This window comes from Gnatocerus cornutus, unplaced genomic scaffold (genome assembly GCF_029298725.1).
Source record: "Gnatocerus cornutus isolate USDA-ARS CGAHR unplaced genomic scaffold, icGnaCorn1.1 ctg00000390.1, whole genome shotgun sequence".
NCBI lineage: Eukaryota > Metazoa > Arthropoda > Insecta > Coleoptera > Tenebrionidae > Gnatocerus > Gnatocerus cornutus.
The window spans coordinates 9,954-24,773 of NW_028275705.1; the positions used below are offsets into that span (position 1 = coordinate 9,954).

General features: G+C 47.5%; 1 protein-coding gene and 2 non-coding genes across 3 annotated transcripts; all 3 read right to left on the reverse strand.

Moving 5' to 3' along the window:
• Positions 1-296: 296 nt before the first annotated feature.
• Positions 297-1,376, reverse strand: LOC148165306 (uncharacterized; the record flags this gene model as incomplete). The annotated part of the gene is made up of 1 exon (XM_088049731.1): positions 297-1,376. A coding segment is annotated over one exon (987 nt), but the record flags the coding sequence as incomplete, so codon positions are not given.
• A 1,126-nt stretch (positions 1,377-2,502) lies between these two features.
• Positions 2,503-2,622, reverse strand: LOC148165307 (5S ribosomal RNA). The gene has a single exon (XR_015771589.1). It is a non-coding gene; the product is annotated as a 5S ribosomal RNA (ribosomal RNA).
• Positions 2,623-14,689: 12,067 nt separating this feature from the next.
• LOC148165308 (5S ribosomal RNA) lies at positions 14,690-14,809 on the reverse strand. The gene has a single exon (XR_015771590.1). It is a non-coding gene; the product is annotated as a 5S ribosomal RNA (ribosomal RNA).
• Positions 14,810-14,820: the final 11 nt, after the last annotated feature.

A 14,820-nucleotide genomic window follows, 5' to 3' on the forward strand; every position in this document is an offset into this window, starting at 1 on the left:
AAGAAAGTAATGATTTTATTGTTAATTACTACGTCGGCTGCGGCAAGTTCGAGAGAAGTTAGGTTGGGAGGCAAATTATGTTGAGTTGACTGAAAGTCGGTAGAAACTAAAAGCGCGGTTCCGTGAGCGATGTTTGAGGGCGTGTTGTGATAGCAAGAAAAATTTTTGACTTTAATCGCGAGATTTGAGCGCGTTTCGGTAATTGATAAAATTTTGATCGCGTCGGTTTCGATGAAGTTACGGAGAGCATGCAATTTCCGTTTGATTCCTGCAATGTTGACCGTGGCGATATTCACACGAGGGGACAGGAGGCCCCCGCCGGGAGCGGCGGGGGCGGCCACCGTGGTAGCCATGGGGAAAGAGAGTTGGACGAGTTAGGGCTGTCGAATCTACTCGAAAGTGAAGTAGATTCTCTGGCCCGCGTGATTGATGCGGGTCTTTGTCTTAAGGACGGATTTGGAGGCGCTCTCGACGAGCTCGCTGACCTTTGCACGCTGGTGAGGGAAGAGGTCGTACAAAAGTTTTGTGACGAAAGTGATTGTCTGACGAACAGACACGGGTTGGGGATCGGGGTCTGCAAATTCGGGAGAGGGCTCCAGAATCAGAGTTGGGGCAATGGGGGTTTCGGACGTGACGACTGCGTCCTTGATTTTGGGGCACTGGCGGGACCAGGCCGGGTGGGTGCCGTTGCACAGAAGGCAAGTTACGTGGTTGGATTCGCATTTGAAGGCTGGGTGGTTCTCTGTGCATTTGGGGCACGCGATTTTGTTGGGGCATTCAGTGGCAGGGTGCCCAAGTTGGAAACACTTGGAGCACTGAAGGGGGGCGGGTTTGGCGGGGGCTTTGGACGGCTCGCACTGATGGCGCTTGCCGAACATGATGACGCCTTCCTTGAGGAGGAAGTCGACGGTCTCTGTGCTGTCAGTGATGACACGCATCAGTTTGGTGAACTTGCCGGATTTCATTGAACGAATCCGCCAGACTCTGATGACTGGCAGATTGAGTGATTTGAGGGCGTTGAGTGCTTCGTCGTATTCGATGTCGTCGTCAACATCGCGAATTACGACAGAGAGGTGGGGTTTTGAAGTGGCAACGTTTGGTTTGGCAGTGACTTTTTTGTGGGTTTCCACAATTGAGATGGATTGGTTTAGCGTGGCAACTTGGAGTTTTTTCTGGAAGTCGCTTGGGAGAGGGTTTAGAGTGACAAGAAGAGCAGTCTTGTTCCAGTTGACAACAAGCTGCTTGATGTTCTTGACCAGAAGAGTGGTCGTTAAAAGGCAGTAAAACTTTTTTTGTGCAGCCCAGTCTGCAGGAATGTTTCTGATGGTGTACTTATGGTACACCACATTAGGGGTATTTTCGTTGGAGATTGAAGAGACAGAGTTTCCTCTGGCACGAGGAGGCGAGAGGGCGTGTTGCGACGAAGTCGCAGAAAGAATGGGTGTTAGTGCCCTTTCGGGCGAGGAAGGGCGCGTGATTAACTCACCTTGTGATGTCGACTGGCGGACGAAGTTGGAGAAGAGGTCCATGTCACTGGCACTTGATGCACTGGCACTTGCACCACTGACACTTGAACTCACACTTTTTGCTTTTGCACTCTTGGGAGCACTTGCGGGTGGCTTTTGAGGCCGGGGGCGAAGATCTCTGCTCGTCATCGGCGGAGCACGATGTGGACAAGTCAGAGTTTACTTCAGGAAATGCCGAACGCGGCGAAGGCTAGAAATTTATATGGTCGGTACAGCGCCATCTCGTTAGGGCAATGGTCGAACGACGAACTAAGGCGGAGCGCCTGTTTGTCGCTCGCTCGTTATAAATAGAGGGATTTTAGGTGTGCGGCGTTTTAGATCGAGTATACTCGTCGTAACGTGCACGTCGTGTCTGTCTCGTTTTCTGTTTTTAAACGTTTTTTTAACTCGACGACTAGAAGAGAATGCCACCCAAGACCAGCGGTAAGGCGGCCAAGAAGGCCGGAAAAGCTCAAAAGAACATCTCGAAGAGCGACAAGAAAAAGAAGCGCAGGAGGAAGGAGAGTTACGCCATCTACATTTACAAGGTGTTGAAGCAGGTCCATCCCGATACCGGTATCTCCAGCAAGGCTATGTCTATCATGAACAGTTTCGTGAACGACATCTTCGAACGTATAGCTGCTGAAGCCAGTCGCCTCGCTCATTACAACAAACGTTCGACCATAACCAGCAGGGAGATCCAGACGGCGGTGCGTCTTCTTTTGCCCGGTGAATTGGCGAAGCACGCCGTTTCTGAAGGAACCAAGGCCGTCACCAAATACACCAGTTCAAAATAAATCCTCCTCGAGCAGCTTGGAAGTTGGTTGGAAAAAAAAGAAAAAAAATCGGTTCTTTTCAGAACCACAAATTCAACTCGAACGAATTAAAAATTTTCGTCTTCATACTATATAAGTTCATGAGAGAAAATATAAATAGTGAAAAATATATTTAAAAAAAGTTTGACATCAGAAATGTTAATAAAAAAAGAAAAGAGTAGAGACAACGGCACGCGGTGTTCCCAAGCGGTCACCCATCCAAGTACTGACCGCGCCCGACGTTGCTTGACTTCGGTGATCGGACGAGAACCGGTAGTTTTCAACGTGGTATGGTCGTTGCCTGGTAAAATTTTCCAAGATGGTACGTTGACGATTTTTTGTGATTGTTCGATCGTTTGGATGTGACATTTTTCGATGGTACACATGTCAGAAAATGTACAAGATTTAAAAGAAGAAAAAAAAAAAATTTTTTTTTGCGAGTCGTTTTTTAGTTTTTTTTTTGCGACAAAATGACGAAAAAAAAAAACTCGTATGAGGCGTTAAATTAAATTGTTCGTTTGACGATCTCAACGAGTCACTTGCGATTAACGTAATTTAAAATTTGAGAACTTACTTACTCACTTGCTTGCTTAGATGGAAATAGCACCCACTTGAAGTAAACGCCGACACGGACCGGAGATGAATAAACTCCGAACGGACGGGGTTAATTCATGAACTGACCGTAGTACGGTCGAAGGTTCGCCGCCGCCGCTACCTGCTTTCTTTCTTAGAACTGATAACAGAGTTGGTTTCTTTGTCTGTTCATTCATCGAAATTCCCACCACTCTGGCCGGGCCGGGCGGGGTGGGTGTGTGTTGTTTCATGATTTGTTCTCTTCTCGATTTATTCTTTTTCCGACGTCGTTCGATTCATAGAGATGTTTTCGTCGAAAGTGTGGTCGCGTTTACATTGCATTAAAATTTAATTTGTTCCAGTGCGACGATGAAACAAGAAAAAAGTTTCAAGTAAGTACGCACGCACGCACACCTACATATTTCATTTTTTAAATCTTTCGACGTTCGTAGTTTCTGCTCGAAATGTCGACTAATAGTAGGGAATGTTTTGTTGATTTGTTTGTTTTTCGTTTTTGAGAAGAACAAATGAAAATTTCGTTGGATTTCTGTCGACCGACGACCGACTGAAAATCCGCCGACATCGACGTAGTTTTATTTAGAGTGTCTGAAAAATGCAAACAATGCAAGATTTCCGTATTTTTGTTGGTTTGTGGTGTTTGGGGAGTTTTTTTTATGATTATAAAATGGTTTCGTCGAGAAAAATTGCTTCTTTCGCAATGAATTGGCAAGAAAAATTAAAAAACTCGTCCGTTCCCGTCGCTGGATGTTCGACGGTGGTCCGTCTGATTTTCCCTTTATTTTCGTAAAATTGACGAGAATTTCGCCGTCAAAACTGTTTTCGGTGATGTTTCGATGATGGGATTTCGTCGTGTGAGGTAATTTTTGAGGAAAAAATGTCGATTTTGCGAAAAAAGTCGTTCGAAAAGTCCGTTCGTCGTACAAATTCGTTTCTCATGGTCGAGTCCGAAATTGACATCGTTTTTTTTCCGACCTGTTCGTCAAGATCGTTTTCAAAAATCAACTCCTACGAAAGGCGAAGGTTTTATCTTCGTTCTTGAAAAAATTCGACCTTCTCGGACGTCATCTTCGACCGTTTGTGAATTTTTTTCCTACACTCTGCAGGTTCGTCGGTCGTCGCTCCGATCCGTGCTGCGTCTCTTTGCGAGGCGATTTTCGAAAAGATCGCACGTACTTTTCGACCGATTCGTTCGTGAAACTTGTAGAGGATGCTTCCAAGTTTGTCTGGTCGAAAGCGGAACTTTCCTGTTATTCGTGGAAAACGCGTAACGTCGGCGTCGAACTTGGATGTCATCTCCTTGTTTCGGAGGGTCTTTGTTCGAGTCGACGTTCGATCGGTCCTTGTTCGCTTTTGGAGGTCGGCTGGTCGTCCGGGAAAACTTGAGGTTATTCAGGAGGCCATCGCCGACCGAATCGCTCATGTTCCCGCACCCGGAGGCGGTGATCTTCGCGTAAAGAGAACGATGCCATCACGCGAAAGCTGTATTCGAGTAGTAGTAAAGTGTAGTTTATTCAGCAGTTGTACAGTCATGTGATACAAATTGACAAAAGATGTTAAAAAACAAGCTGCTGAAAGCGCCGCTTTAGGCTTGTGCCTCTTCAGCGCTGTGTACATGGTGATTGTGTTGGTACAAAAAGAAAAAAAAATTAACAAGTTAATCGGAGTACAAAACAAAAAAAAAAAAAAAAAAATTAATTGATTGATTGCGTGTAATTGGTGTCTTCGGTGACGTGTTAAAGAAGAAGGTGCATCCTGAAGCGTCCACGGCCGACTTATCGACGTGATTCCCGCATTTGCGCAGAGTACATAGGAAAACCGTGGAAAACCTATGTCGGAATCGTCTCGCGGATGCAGCGAAGAAAAGTGAAATGAGGAAACTGAGTGAAGAATGGCTGTTTGTGGGTTCCGAGATGCCAATGGTCGCGCTGTCCATTCTCCGCCACTTCCTGTTGCCAACCTTGGACGTCGAGACGACCTTGGGTGGCTTCGGGGATGGCGGCCGTTGTCCTGCGCGGCGTGGCTATCTCAACTGGAACAAAAAACAAACGGCAGAAAACAGAAAACAAGATTGTGTGTGTGTGTGTGTGTGTGGTTTTGTGTTTATGGAAACTGCAGAAAAAAGAAGAGAAAAGAGTATGAATTGGAGAAAGAAATAGGAAAGATGGGAAGTGCAGCTTCGAGGTTTTTGGTCGACTTGTTTTCCGTTGCGGCGATCGGGCGAGAAATTGAATTTGTGAGACGGGAGACTTGCGTCGTGGAACGGAGAGAGAGAGAGACTTGGCGCTGGATCGAGTGTTGGATTACACACGATCGGAATGCGGTTGTGGAATTGCGCTGGCGGAGCAGCGGTGAAGGTTCGTTGTCCGAGGTGGACAGGGCCGGCTTCGGTTTGCTTTCAGCTGTTGTTGTTTCGGGGCGGTGGAAAATTTGCCCCGAAAATTTGTGGAGGGCGTAACGAAAGTGGAGTTTCGTCAATGATGTTAGTTAAACCTGGAGAAGATTCGAAAAAGAGCGAATGTGCCTGAATGAGGGCGCTGGGAAGATGGATTTTCTTCTGCCTTGGTTTGACTGGAAATCTCCTCTGGTCGCGACCTGTGGGAGCAAATGGAGTGAGCCAGTGTTCAAAAATCGTGTTCTTCGCCAATGCGCTGTTGCTCCGAAGGGAGCGTTGCACATACGACGCCTGGAGTTTGATGAGACGTTCCAGGATTGGTTGGGTCCGTGTGATCTCGGGCAACTGGGCTGAAGGGTACCTAGGGCTTAGGCGGAAAATTTTTCTCAAGATTTTTCTTTCGCACGACGCGATGGACTCCAAACTGGATCGGTCAAGAGAGGCTAAAAGGGCTGATTTAAATTCGAAAAGAGGTCTGATGTACATCTTGTAAGTGTGGAGAAGGGTTGGGGGTGAACACCCCCTGAGTCCACCCCTTAACCTGGAAATTAAGCCAACTCTTTTTCTGACCTTGGAGATTGTGTTTTTGAGATCGGGAGAAGAAAGGGAGCCGTAACTGTGGAATTCCACACCCAAGTATCGAACACTGTCCTTTAGCGGAATTTCTTTGTTCCAGAGAGTGAGCTGGACGTTTCTTGGAAAGAATTTCTTCGCTCTCGTCTGCTTTCCATTTCTGAAAAGGACGGCTGATGACTTCTCTGGATTTGGTGAAATTCGCCATTTCGAGGCCCATTCCTGGATGGTGTCGAGGACGCTCTGGGCATCGTTTGCCGCTCTCAAAGAGGTGGTGTTTCCGGCCCAAAGTGCTGTGTCATCCGCGAATTGAAACGTTCTTATTGTTTCGTTGTTTACTGCCGGGAAATCGTGGCAGTAAATCAGGTAAAGAAGTGGCGAGATGACTGAACCTTGGGGAACTCCCGCTTCGATTTCGATCGGTTCCGAGAGTTCTTTTCCGACTTTGATTTTGACGGTCCTGTTCGTGAGGAATGAATCGATGAGGCCGGTGAATCTGTCCGAGAATTTCAGGGTCTTGAGTTTCTGAATTATCCCAGCGTGCCAAACTCGGTCAAATGCCTTCTCAATGTCTAAAAAGACACCAACAACACATTGTCCCGAGTTTAGGTACCTTGCGATGTCAGTCTGCAATGCTACGAGAGGATCGGTGGTGGATCGACTTGCCCGAAAACCAAATTGTGGGTCAGGCAGTATTCGATTCCGTTCACATCTGTCGCTGAGTCTTAGGGTAATAATTCTTTCGAATATTTTGCCTATCGAGCACAGGAGCGTGATGGGACGGTAAGAGTTGGGATCCTCTGTAGGCTTGCCAGGTTTCGAAATTGCTATGGCCAACCCGCTTTTCCAGTCCTTAGGAAAGTAGGAGGCGTCCAGACAATTGTTGAAAATCTGACATATTGCAGCAATGACTTCGTTGGGAATTTTCTTCAGAGTGAGGTTGTTCACTTGATCCGGACCTGGAGCTTTTCGCGTCTTGAGGGCTGAGATTGTCGCCTTGATTTGACCTGGAGTGACCGGATCAAGCAGTTCGTCTTCTTCCTGGGCGTCTTCGCGGTCTTGTTGCGAGAGAAAGATGGTGGAGCTGCGCAAGCGCTTCCTGAATTTTTCTCTGAAGGCTTCTGTTCTTTTGATGTGATTTTCATCGTGCCGTGGGTCTTCTGGAATTCGGAATGAATTCTTGAAGTGGTTGGCGAACGCTTCGGATTTTTCTTTGTCGGAAATGATGACGTCATTTCCGACCTTCAGGTGGTTGCGAGTTCTCGTTTTCTGGCCGGTCAAGACCTTGAACTTGTGCCAGAAACTGGCGCCGTTTCGGAAGTCGAGTTCTGAACACGCTTGAATCCATTGGTTTTCTCGGTGTTTGTTGATCATTAGCCGAATCTTGGCATTTAATCTGTTCCACTCGGTCTTGATGTTTGGATCTCGTGAAGCGACGAATTCTCTGTAGATTCTGCGCTTTTGTCGGATCAGTGAAACGATGTTGGGCGGGAGAGGCTTTTTCGTGGGATTAATTAATTTCTCGGGAGTCGAGTCGAGGACACATGATTGGATGTGTTGGGTGAGGTCAGCAACTTGTTTGTCGATGACGTCAGGATTGCGTGTTTCGAGAATTGACGGCAGCCGCTCGATGCAGGTGGCTGAAAACTGGTTCCAATTTGTTCGCTTGAAATCTCGAATTTTAACCAGCGATGGAATTGCGGTCACGGGCCTACCTAAATTAATTTCGACGATGATCGGAACGTGATCTGATGTTATTGTTGTGCCGATGGTCGCTTCCTCGCTGCACCTGTGTGAGAATGAGTCATGCACGAGAATGTGATCGATGTTTGATGCCCCATTGTTGCTTAGAAAAGTCGGTTGACAATTTCTGATGCGACAAATGGAGAGACTCTGCGTTGCGTTGAGGAGGATGCGGCCGTTGGAATTTGTGTAGGTGTCGCCGAAATCAGCATGACGCGCATTGAAGTCACCTAGAATTATCGAATTTTCGATCGAAGCGACAAAGGTTAAAAAGTTAAGACTCAAGCGGGAACCTGGAGGAACGTAAATGGAAAAAACGGTTAAAACGAAATCGTCGATGTTCACTTGGGCTGCAACGCATTCAAGATTCTGAAAATTAATTGGCAGAGCGAATTGTTTAAAACCGTAGACGTTCTTGACGAGGAGAGCCACTCCTCGATGATTGGGACCTGCAGGTGTCACTGACGGTCTGTGGATGGCATTGAAACCTCTGAAATTCGGAAGACTTGGAGATTTTGTCTCGGTCAAAGCGAGAATGGAAATTTTGTCGGTGACAATGAAGTTTTCGACGGCTGCCTTTTTGCGGCGGATGCCGCAACAGTTAACGGTAGCGACCTTGACCTTTTCAGCCACACTTGTTCACTGAGACGTGGAGATTTGAACCGGAGAAGTTGAAGATTACTTCCCGGTTAAAGAAGAGTTTGGCGTGTCGCTTGATGTTTTCAGCGACCAGGACTCGACGCTCAGGGAATGAGTTCACCAGGGTGTAACTCAGCATCCTGACGAGGTTGTCGATGTGGGGGACTTCCTCGGGTTTTTTGGGAGGAGGAAGGGGGGTGTCCAGCGGGTTGATCCTCTGGACCGGGGCTCCGGGGACGACCGGAGTTTGCCTGGCGGGACACCGGAGTGAAAAGGCGAGATGTTGTCCGTTACAGTTTGCACAACGAGTTTCCTCGCTGGTGCAAGCTGAGAGACGGTGCGGACCTCCGCATTTGGGGCATTTCACCTGATTTTGTGGGCAGGTGTTTTGAGTGTGACCCACGCCTTGGCAGCGTGGGCACATTGCTGGAATTGGGGGGGGCACGTGGGAAGGTTCGCAACGGCGAACCTTGAAAAAGACCACCAACCCTTTTTTGAGGAGGGCGTCCAGAGAGGGTTGGTGACGAGTCACCAACCGAAAGAGACGTGTTGGGCGATTTGTCGCCCGGGACTTGATCCTCCAGGTCCTTTCGACCTGGAGCTCTGCCTCAGCGCAGGCCTCGAGAACGTCTCTCTCGTTGATGTCGAGGTCGACGTCGCGCATGACGCATGAGAAGGTCGGGTTGGTGGGTGGATTTCTTGGCCGGGCAGTTTTTTGTGCCTTTATGGCCGAAGAAATCCGACAGTCGGGGGTTCCAAACTGGTCCTGCAACATCTGAAGGTGTTGTTGTTGCGGAGCAATTGTTGTTGTGAAAGTGGCTTTTCCATCCCTGAAGACGTTTAGGGATGAAATTTTGATCGCCGACGCTTTGAGAGCGTTGGCCAGCGCCTTTGTCGAGCGGAAATTTGCCGGCAAGTTTTCGATGACAAACTTGTTTTGTGCGGCGGCTCGAGGTTGAGTTTGACGACCCGTCTGGGTGGTCTGGACTGGTGACGTCACTGCTGACGTCACTGGCGGGACTTGTTGCTGACGGCGGCTTCCTGACGAATTGAAAGCCGGTTTGTCGGCAACTTTTGTTTTTGATGAAGAAGTGGTGCTTCCGGAAGTGGAAGCGAAAAGTGGGGGAAGAAGAGAAGTCTGGGCTTGACTGGTGGAGGTTTGAGCTGCTTGTCTCAGGCTAATCAGTTGATTAACCTGCTCTCGAATCGAGAGTAGCTCCTCCAAGGAGGGGTCAATTGGGGGAAGAGGGGTAGCTGTTGGAGAAGGACTCACCAAATTCCTCTCCAGGGGCTGGGTGGTTGTGGGAGCTTCGCTCTGGGCTAGCACTGAGGCGTAGCTTCGAGTTTGGCTTCCCTGACTGGTCCTCTGGGTCCTGGGGGCCGGGGTGGGGGGCGTCCTCGAGGTGGACGGGATGGGGTCTTCGAATTGAAGATCGAGAAGGGAGAGCAGCTCCGACGGCTGCTGGGTTTTGGGTCGCTTCCCTGTCCTGGGGACGAAGAGCTCCTCCGACGAAGAAGAGATCGGAGAGCAACTCCGTGTCTTCTTCTTCTTGTTCTTTTTCTTCTTCTGGTTTTTCCCAGAAGAATGTTGTTGTTTTTGCGGGTTGCCTTTCAAGAACGACTCCCCCGCAATGGAAGCCGCTCTTGCCTTGGTGTTGCGCAATTCGCGCATCGCGTATTCTTCGCTCTCTCTGTGACGTCTGCACTGCTCGACGTCTGAACTCAGAAATGCTGCTGTATTCGAGGCCCACTGAATTTTCTAACTCGACGAGAAGGCTCTCGTTTAGTCCGCGGTCCGCGCGTTTTCGAACGCGCCAACACTTTGACTTTGGCGCCCAATTCGTTCTGTAAAGTTCATTCGTTCTTTCACCGAAGAATAAGCCTACCTATAATAAAAAGAAAAAAACGCGCGCGCGATAGACGAAAATATGGCCGACGTAGAAAATCAAGCAGCTTCGACGGTCGCCGGTGCCACTTCCGGCTCCTCACCGGTGAAGAAGGAGAAGAAGCCCAAAAATCCGAGAAGCAAACCTTCTCATCCGCCCACTTCGGAGATGGTCACCAACGCCATCAAAGGCTTGAAGGAACGCGGCGGTTCTTCGTTGCAGGCGATCAAGAAATATGTCGCGGCCAACTACAAAGTCGACGCGGAAAAATTTGCGCCTTTCATCAAGAAGTACCTTAAGGGCGCCGTCGCATCCGGTTCGTTGGTCCAAACCAAAGGAAAAGGAGCTTCCGGTTCGTTCAAGTTGGCTTCTGCCGTCACCGGTGCAGCTAAGGCTCCGTCCGCCACGAAAAAGAGATCTGCCGCTGCGACCGCGTCGTCATCGGCGAAATCCAAGAAGACGGGCGTTGCTAAACGTTCCGTCGCGTCAGCGCCGACGTCCGCCGAAAAAGGATCCGCCTCAAAAGCCGGTAAGAAGGCCGCCCCCGCCGCTTCGGCCAAGTCTAAGAAAACTGCCGCCGAAAAGAAGAGCGTCGCCGTATCGAAGGCTAGAAAGGCTGCGTCCGCTCCCGAAAAGAAAGCCAGCGCCGCCTCCAGATCGCCCGTCAAACCCAAGACGCCATCGAAAGCGAAGAAATCCAACAAGGCCGGTCCAACCAAGAAACCGAAAGCGCCGAAACCGAAAACGGCCAAAGCCGTCACCGTCAAAGCGAAAAAAACCGCTTCACCCAAGAGAAAGAAGTGAAAAGTCGACGACGATGATTTAATTTTTTCAACGACGACGACGTCCTGGTGGTTTCGGGAACGTGCTCCGATCGTATATATCGACGTAGGGGCACCATCGATACAAATAAATGGCCCTTTTCAGGGCCACAATTATTTTCAAGAAACGAACGAAAGATTCGCTTGGACAATGCACATTCTGTTGAGGAGATACATACTTTCATTTGATTTTCTTGTCTATTCATTTGACTGTCGAAACAGTGTTATTACAAAGAATGATAAACTTTATTATATAATAATGTTTCAAATAGTCTCAGTTAAAAGAAAATTTAATGTGAAAGAAAAAAGCAAAAGTTTATCGTTTTATGTAAGTACGAATTTTGTGAATAAATCACATAACCTAACTTTTTTTTTTTTTTTTTTTTTTTTCAATCTCAAAAAGTTGCATGCGCGAACGATAAATTTTCAATTCGTTGGAAAATAATTGTGGTTCTGAAAAGAACCGATTTTTTTTTTCTTCTTTTAACACCTTCGAAGATGAAGAATTTGTTAATTCTAGATGGTCGGATCGGATGGATGGATGGATGGATGGAGGAAATTTAAGCCCTCTCGCCACGAATGCGTCTCGCCAATTGGATGTCTTTCGGCATGATGGTGACACGTTTGGCGTGGATGGCGCACAAGTTGGTGTCTTCGAAGAGGCCGACGAGATAAGCCTCGCTGGCTTCTTGAAGTGCCATCACGGCCGAACTTTGGAAACGGAGATCGGTCTTGAAATCTTGGGCGATCTCTCGGACGAGACGTTGGAAAGGCAGCTTGCGGATCAAAAGTTCAGTGCTCTTTTGATAACGACGAATCTCACGAAGGGCGACCGTACCGGGCCTGTAACGGTGAGGTTTCTTGACACCTCCGGTGGCGGGAGCGCTTTTTCTGGCCGCCTTCGTGGCCAACTGTTTTCTAGGTGCCTTGCCACCGGTAGATTTACGAGCCGTCTGTTTAGTTCTCGCCATCTCGGATATCGGATGAATCAAATGAAAAGAATTAACGTAGGTAGTGGCTTGCTTGCTTGCTTCGACCGAACGACCGACCGTACGTACGAACGTTCGAAAGTCAACTGAAAATTTTCGTCGCGCCAACGGCCGTTTTATAAACTCGATGAGTCATACGGCGACGCCATTGGTGGATTCGTTTTTAACGCGAGGTGGAGCTGCCGTAACTTATAAATAGTCCCGCGGAATGAAATTTTGACGTTAGTTCCATAACGAACTTGGTCGAAGCTACGTCGTTTTGTACGAAGAATTTCCTAATTTTATCAAGATGACCGGTCGTGGTAAAGGTGGCAAAGGATTGGGAAAAGGTGGCGCCAAACGTCATCGCAAAGTTCTACGCGATAACATCCAAGGTATAACGAAACCGGCGATCAGAAGATTGGCTCGTCGTGGTGGTGTGAAACGTATTTCCGGTCTCATCTACGAAGAAACCAGAGGTGTGTTGAAGGTCTTCCTCGAGAACGTCATCCGTGACGCCGTAACTTACACCGAACACGCAAAACGTAAGACCGTCACCGCCATGGACGTCGTCTACGCCCTGAAACGTCAAGGTCGTACCCTTTACGGTTTCGGCGGTTAATTTTATCATTTTATGACGTGTATCCGCATCCTCAGAGGAATAACAACAAACCCCCCGCAGGCAAGCAAACAAACAAACAAAAAAAAACGGTTCTTTTCAGAACCACAAAATAAATCAAACGAATTAAATATGTTGCTCAATTGTGTGTTTGTCTTCAAATCGAAATGAAAATCGTACGGAGTGAGTGATCATTTTAATTTGTGATCCAGGCGGCGACTTTGACAATTTTGACAGCAGTTTTAGGTTAGAATGACCATCGTTAAAAGAACGTTTTTGCCACGAAGAGTATATTTGAGGTTATGTCCAATATGGGGTAGAGTTACTCTCCTCAGACGTGACTTGAAACAAAATCTCATAGCAAATAAAACGATTGATTGTAGTATTACGGCTCACCGCTGACGACTGCTGCTGCAAGAAATTATCGAGACGGAGAGCACGTATAGGCGACCGGTGTGTGTGTGTATGTTCTTAACAGATTAATGTGCGAAATGTGAAGAAATTTACGACGAATCGGAATGTTTCTTGAATTAGATAATCAATAAATTATTATAGATAGAGTTGTCGAGTTCGTGCTTTAGTCGGGCATTGAATTTTTCTAAAAATTACGATGAAAAGTCGTAAAAATCATCTTTCTTGGTTGAATGTAATCGAAAATCTTCCGTTCAGTCTACGCTCGTATAATGAATTAATTGATCGGTTTAACTTTAAAATATCTAAAAGACTTTTTAACATGATTCTCATAGGTTGTTGTATTTTGGCGAAAAAATCAATTCGTTCGAGTTGAATTTTTGGCCCTGAGAAGGGCCGATGTGAAGATGGTTTTTATAAAAGTTTTTGTTTTTCGTTCGAGATGACGGCGGCGAAGAATTAAATTTAAGGCTTCTTTTCGGTCTTCTTGGGCAACAACACCGCCTGGATGTTGGGCAAGACACCGCCTTGGGCGATGGTAACGCCGGAAAGGAGCTTGTTTAACTCCTCGTCGTTCCTTATAGCCAATTGAAGATGTCTCGGAATGATACGGGTTTTCTTGTTATCTCTGGCGGCGTTTCCTGCCAATTCGAGAACTTCGGCGGCTAGATATTCCATTACGGCCGCCAAATAAACGGGAGCACCTGCACCCACTCTTTCGGCGTAGTTTCCTTTACGCAGAAGACGATGAATTCTGCCGACGGGAAACTGAAGTCCGGCACGACTGGAACGAGACTTCGCCTTTCCCTTCACTTTACCTCCTTTTCCTCTTCCGGACATGTTGTTATACGATATAAACAGCAAAACACCTACTGCGACTGACACGAAGCGCACTGACAAACGTACGGCTTGAAATAAATGCCGAACGCGGCGAAGGCTAGAAATTTATATGGTCGGTACAGCGCCATCTCGTTAGGGCAATGGTCGAACGACGAACTAAGGCGGAGCGCCTGTTTGTCGCTCGCTCGTTATAAATAGAGGGATTTTAGGTGTGCGGCGTTTTAGATCGAGTATACTCGTCGTAACGTGCACGTCGTGTCTGTCTCGTTTTCTGTTTTTAAACGTTTTTTTAACTCGACGACTAGAAGAGAATGCCACCCAAGACCAGCGGTAAGGCGGCCAAGAAGGCCGGAAAAGCTCAAAAGAACATCTCGAAGAGCGACAAGAAAAAGAAGCGCAGGAGGAAGGAGAGTTACGCCATCTACATTTACAAGGTGTTGAAGCAGGTCCATCCCGATACCGGTATCTCCAGCAAGGCTATGTCTATCATGAACAGTTTCGTGAACGACATCTTCGAACGTATAGCTGCTGAAGCCAGTCGCCTCGCTCATTACAACAAACGTTCGACCATAACCAGCAGGGAGATCCAGACGGCGGTGCGTCTTCTTTTGCCCGGTGAATTGGCGAAGCACGCCGTTTCTGAAGGAACCAAGGCCGTCACCAAATACACCAGTTCAAAATAAATCCTCCTCGAGCAGCTTGGAAGTTGGTTGGAAAAAAAAGAAAAAAAATCGGTTCTTTTCAGAACCACAAATTCAACTCGAACGAATTAAAAATTTTCGTCTTCATACTATATAAGTTCCTGAGAGAAAATATAAATAGTGAAAAATATATTTAAAAAAAGTTTGACATCAGAAATGTTAATAAAAAAAGAAAAGAGTAGAGACAACGGCACGCGGTGTTCCCAAGCGGTCACCCATCCAAGTACTGACCGCGCCCGACGTTGCTTGACTTCGGTGATCGGACGAGAACCGGTAGTTTTCAACGTGGTATGGTCGTTGCCTGGTAAAATTT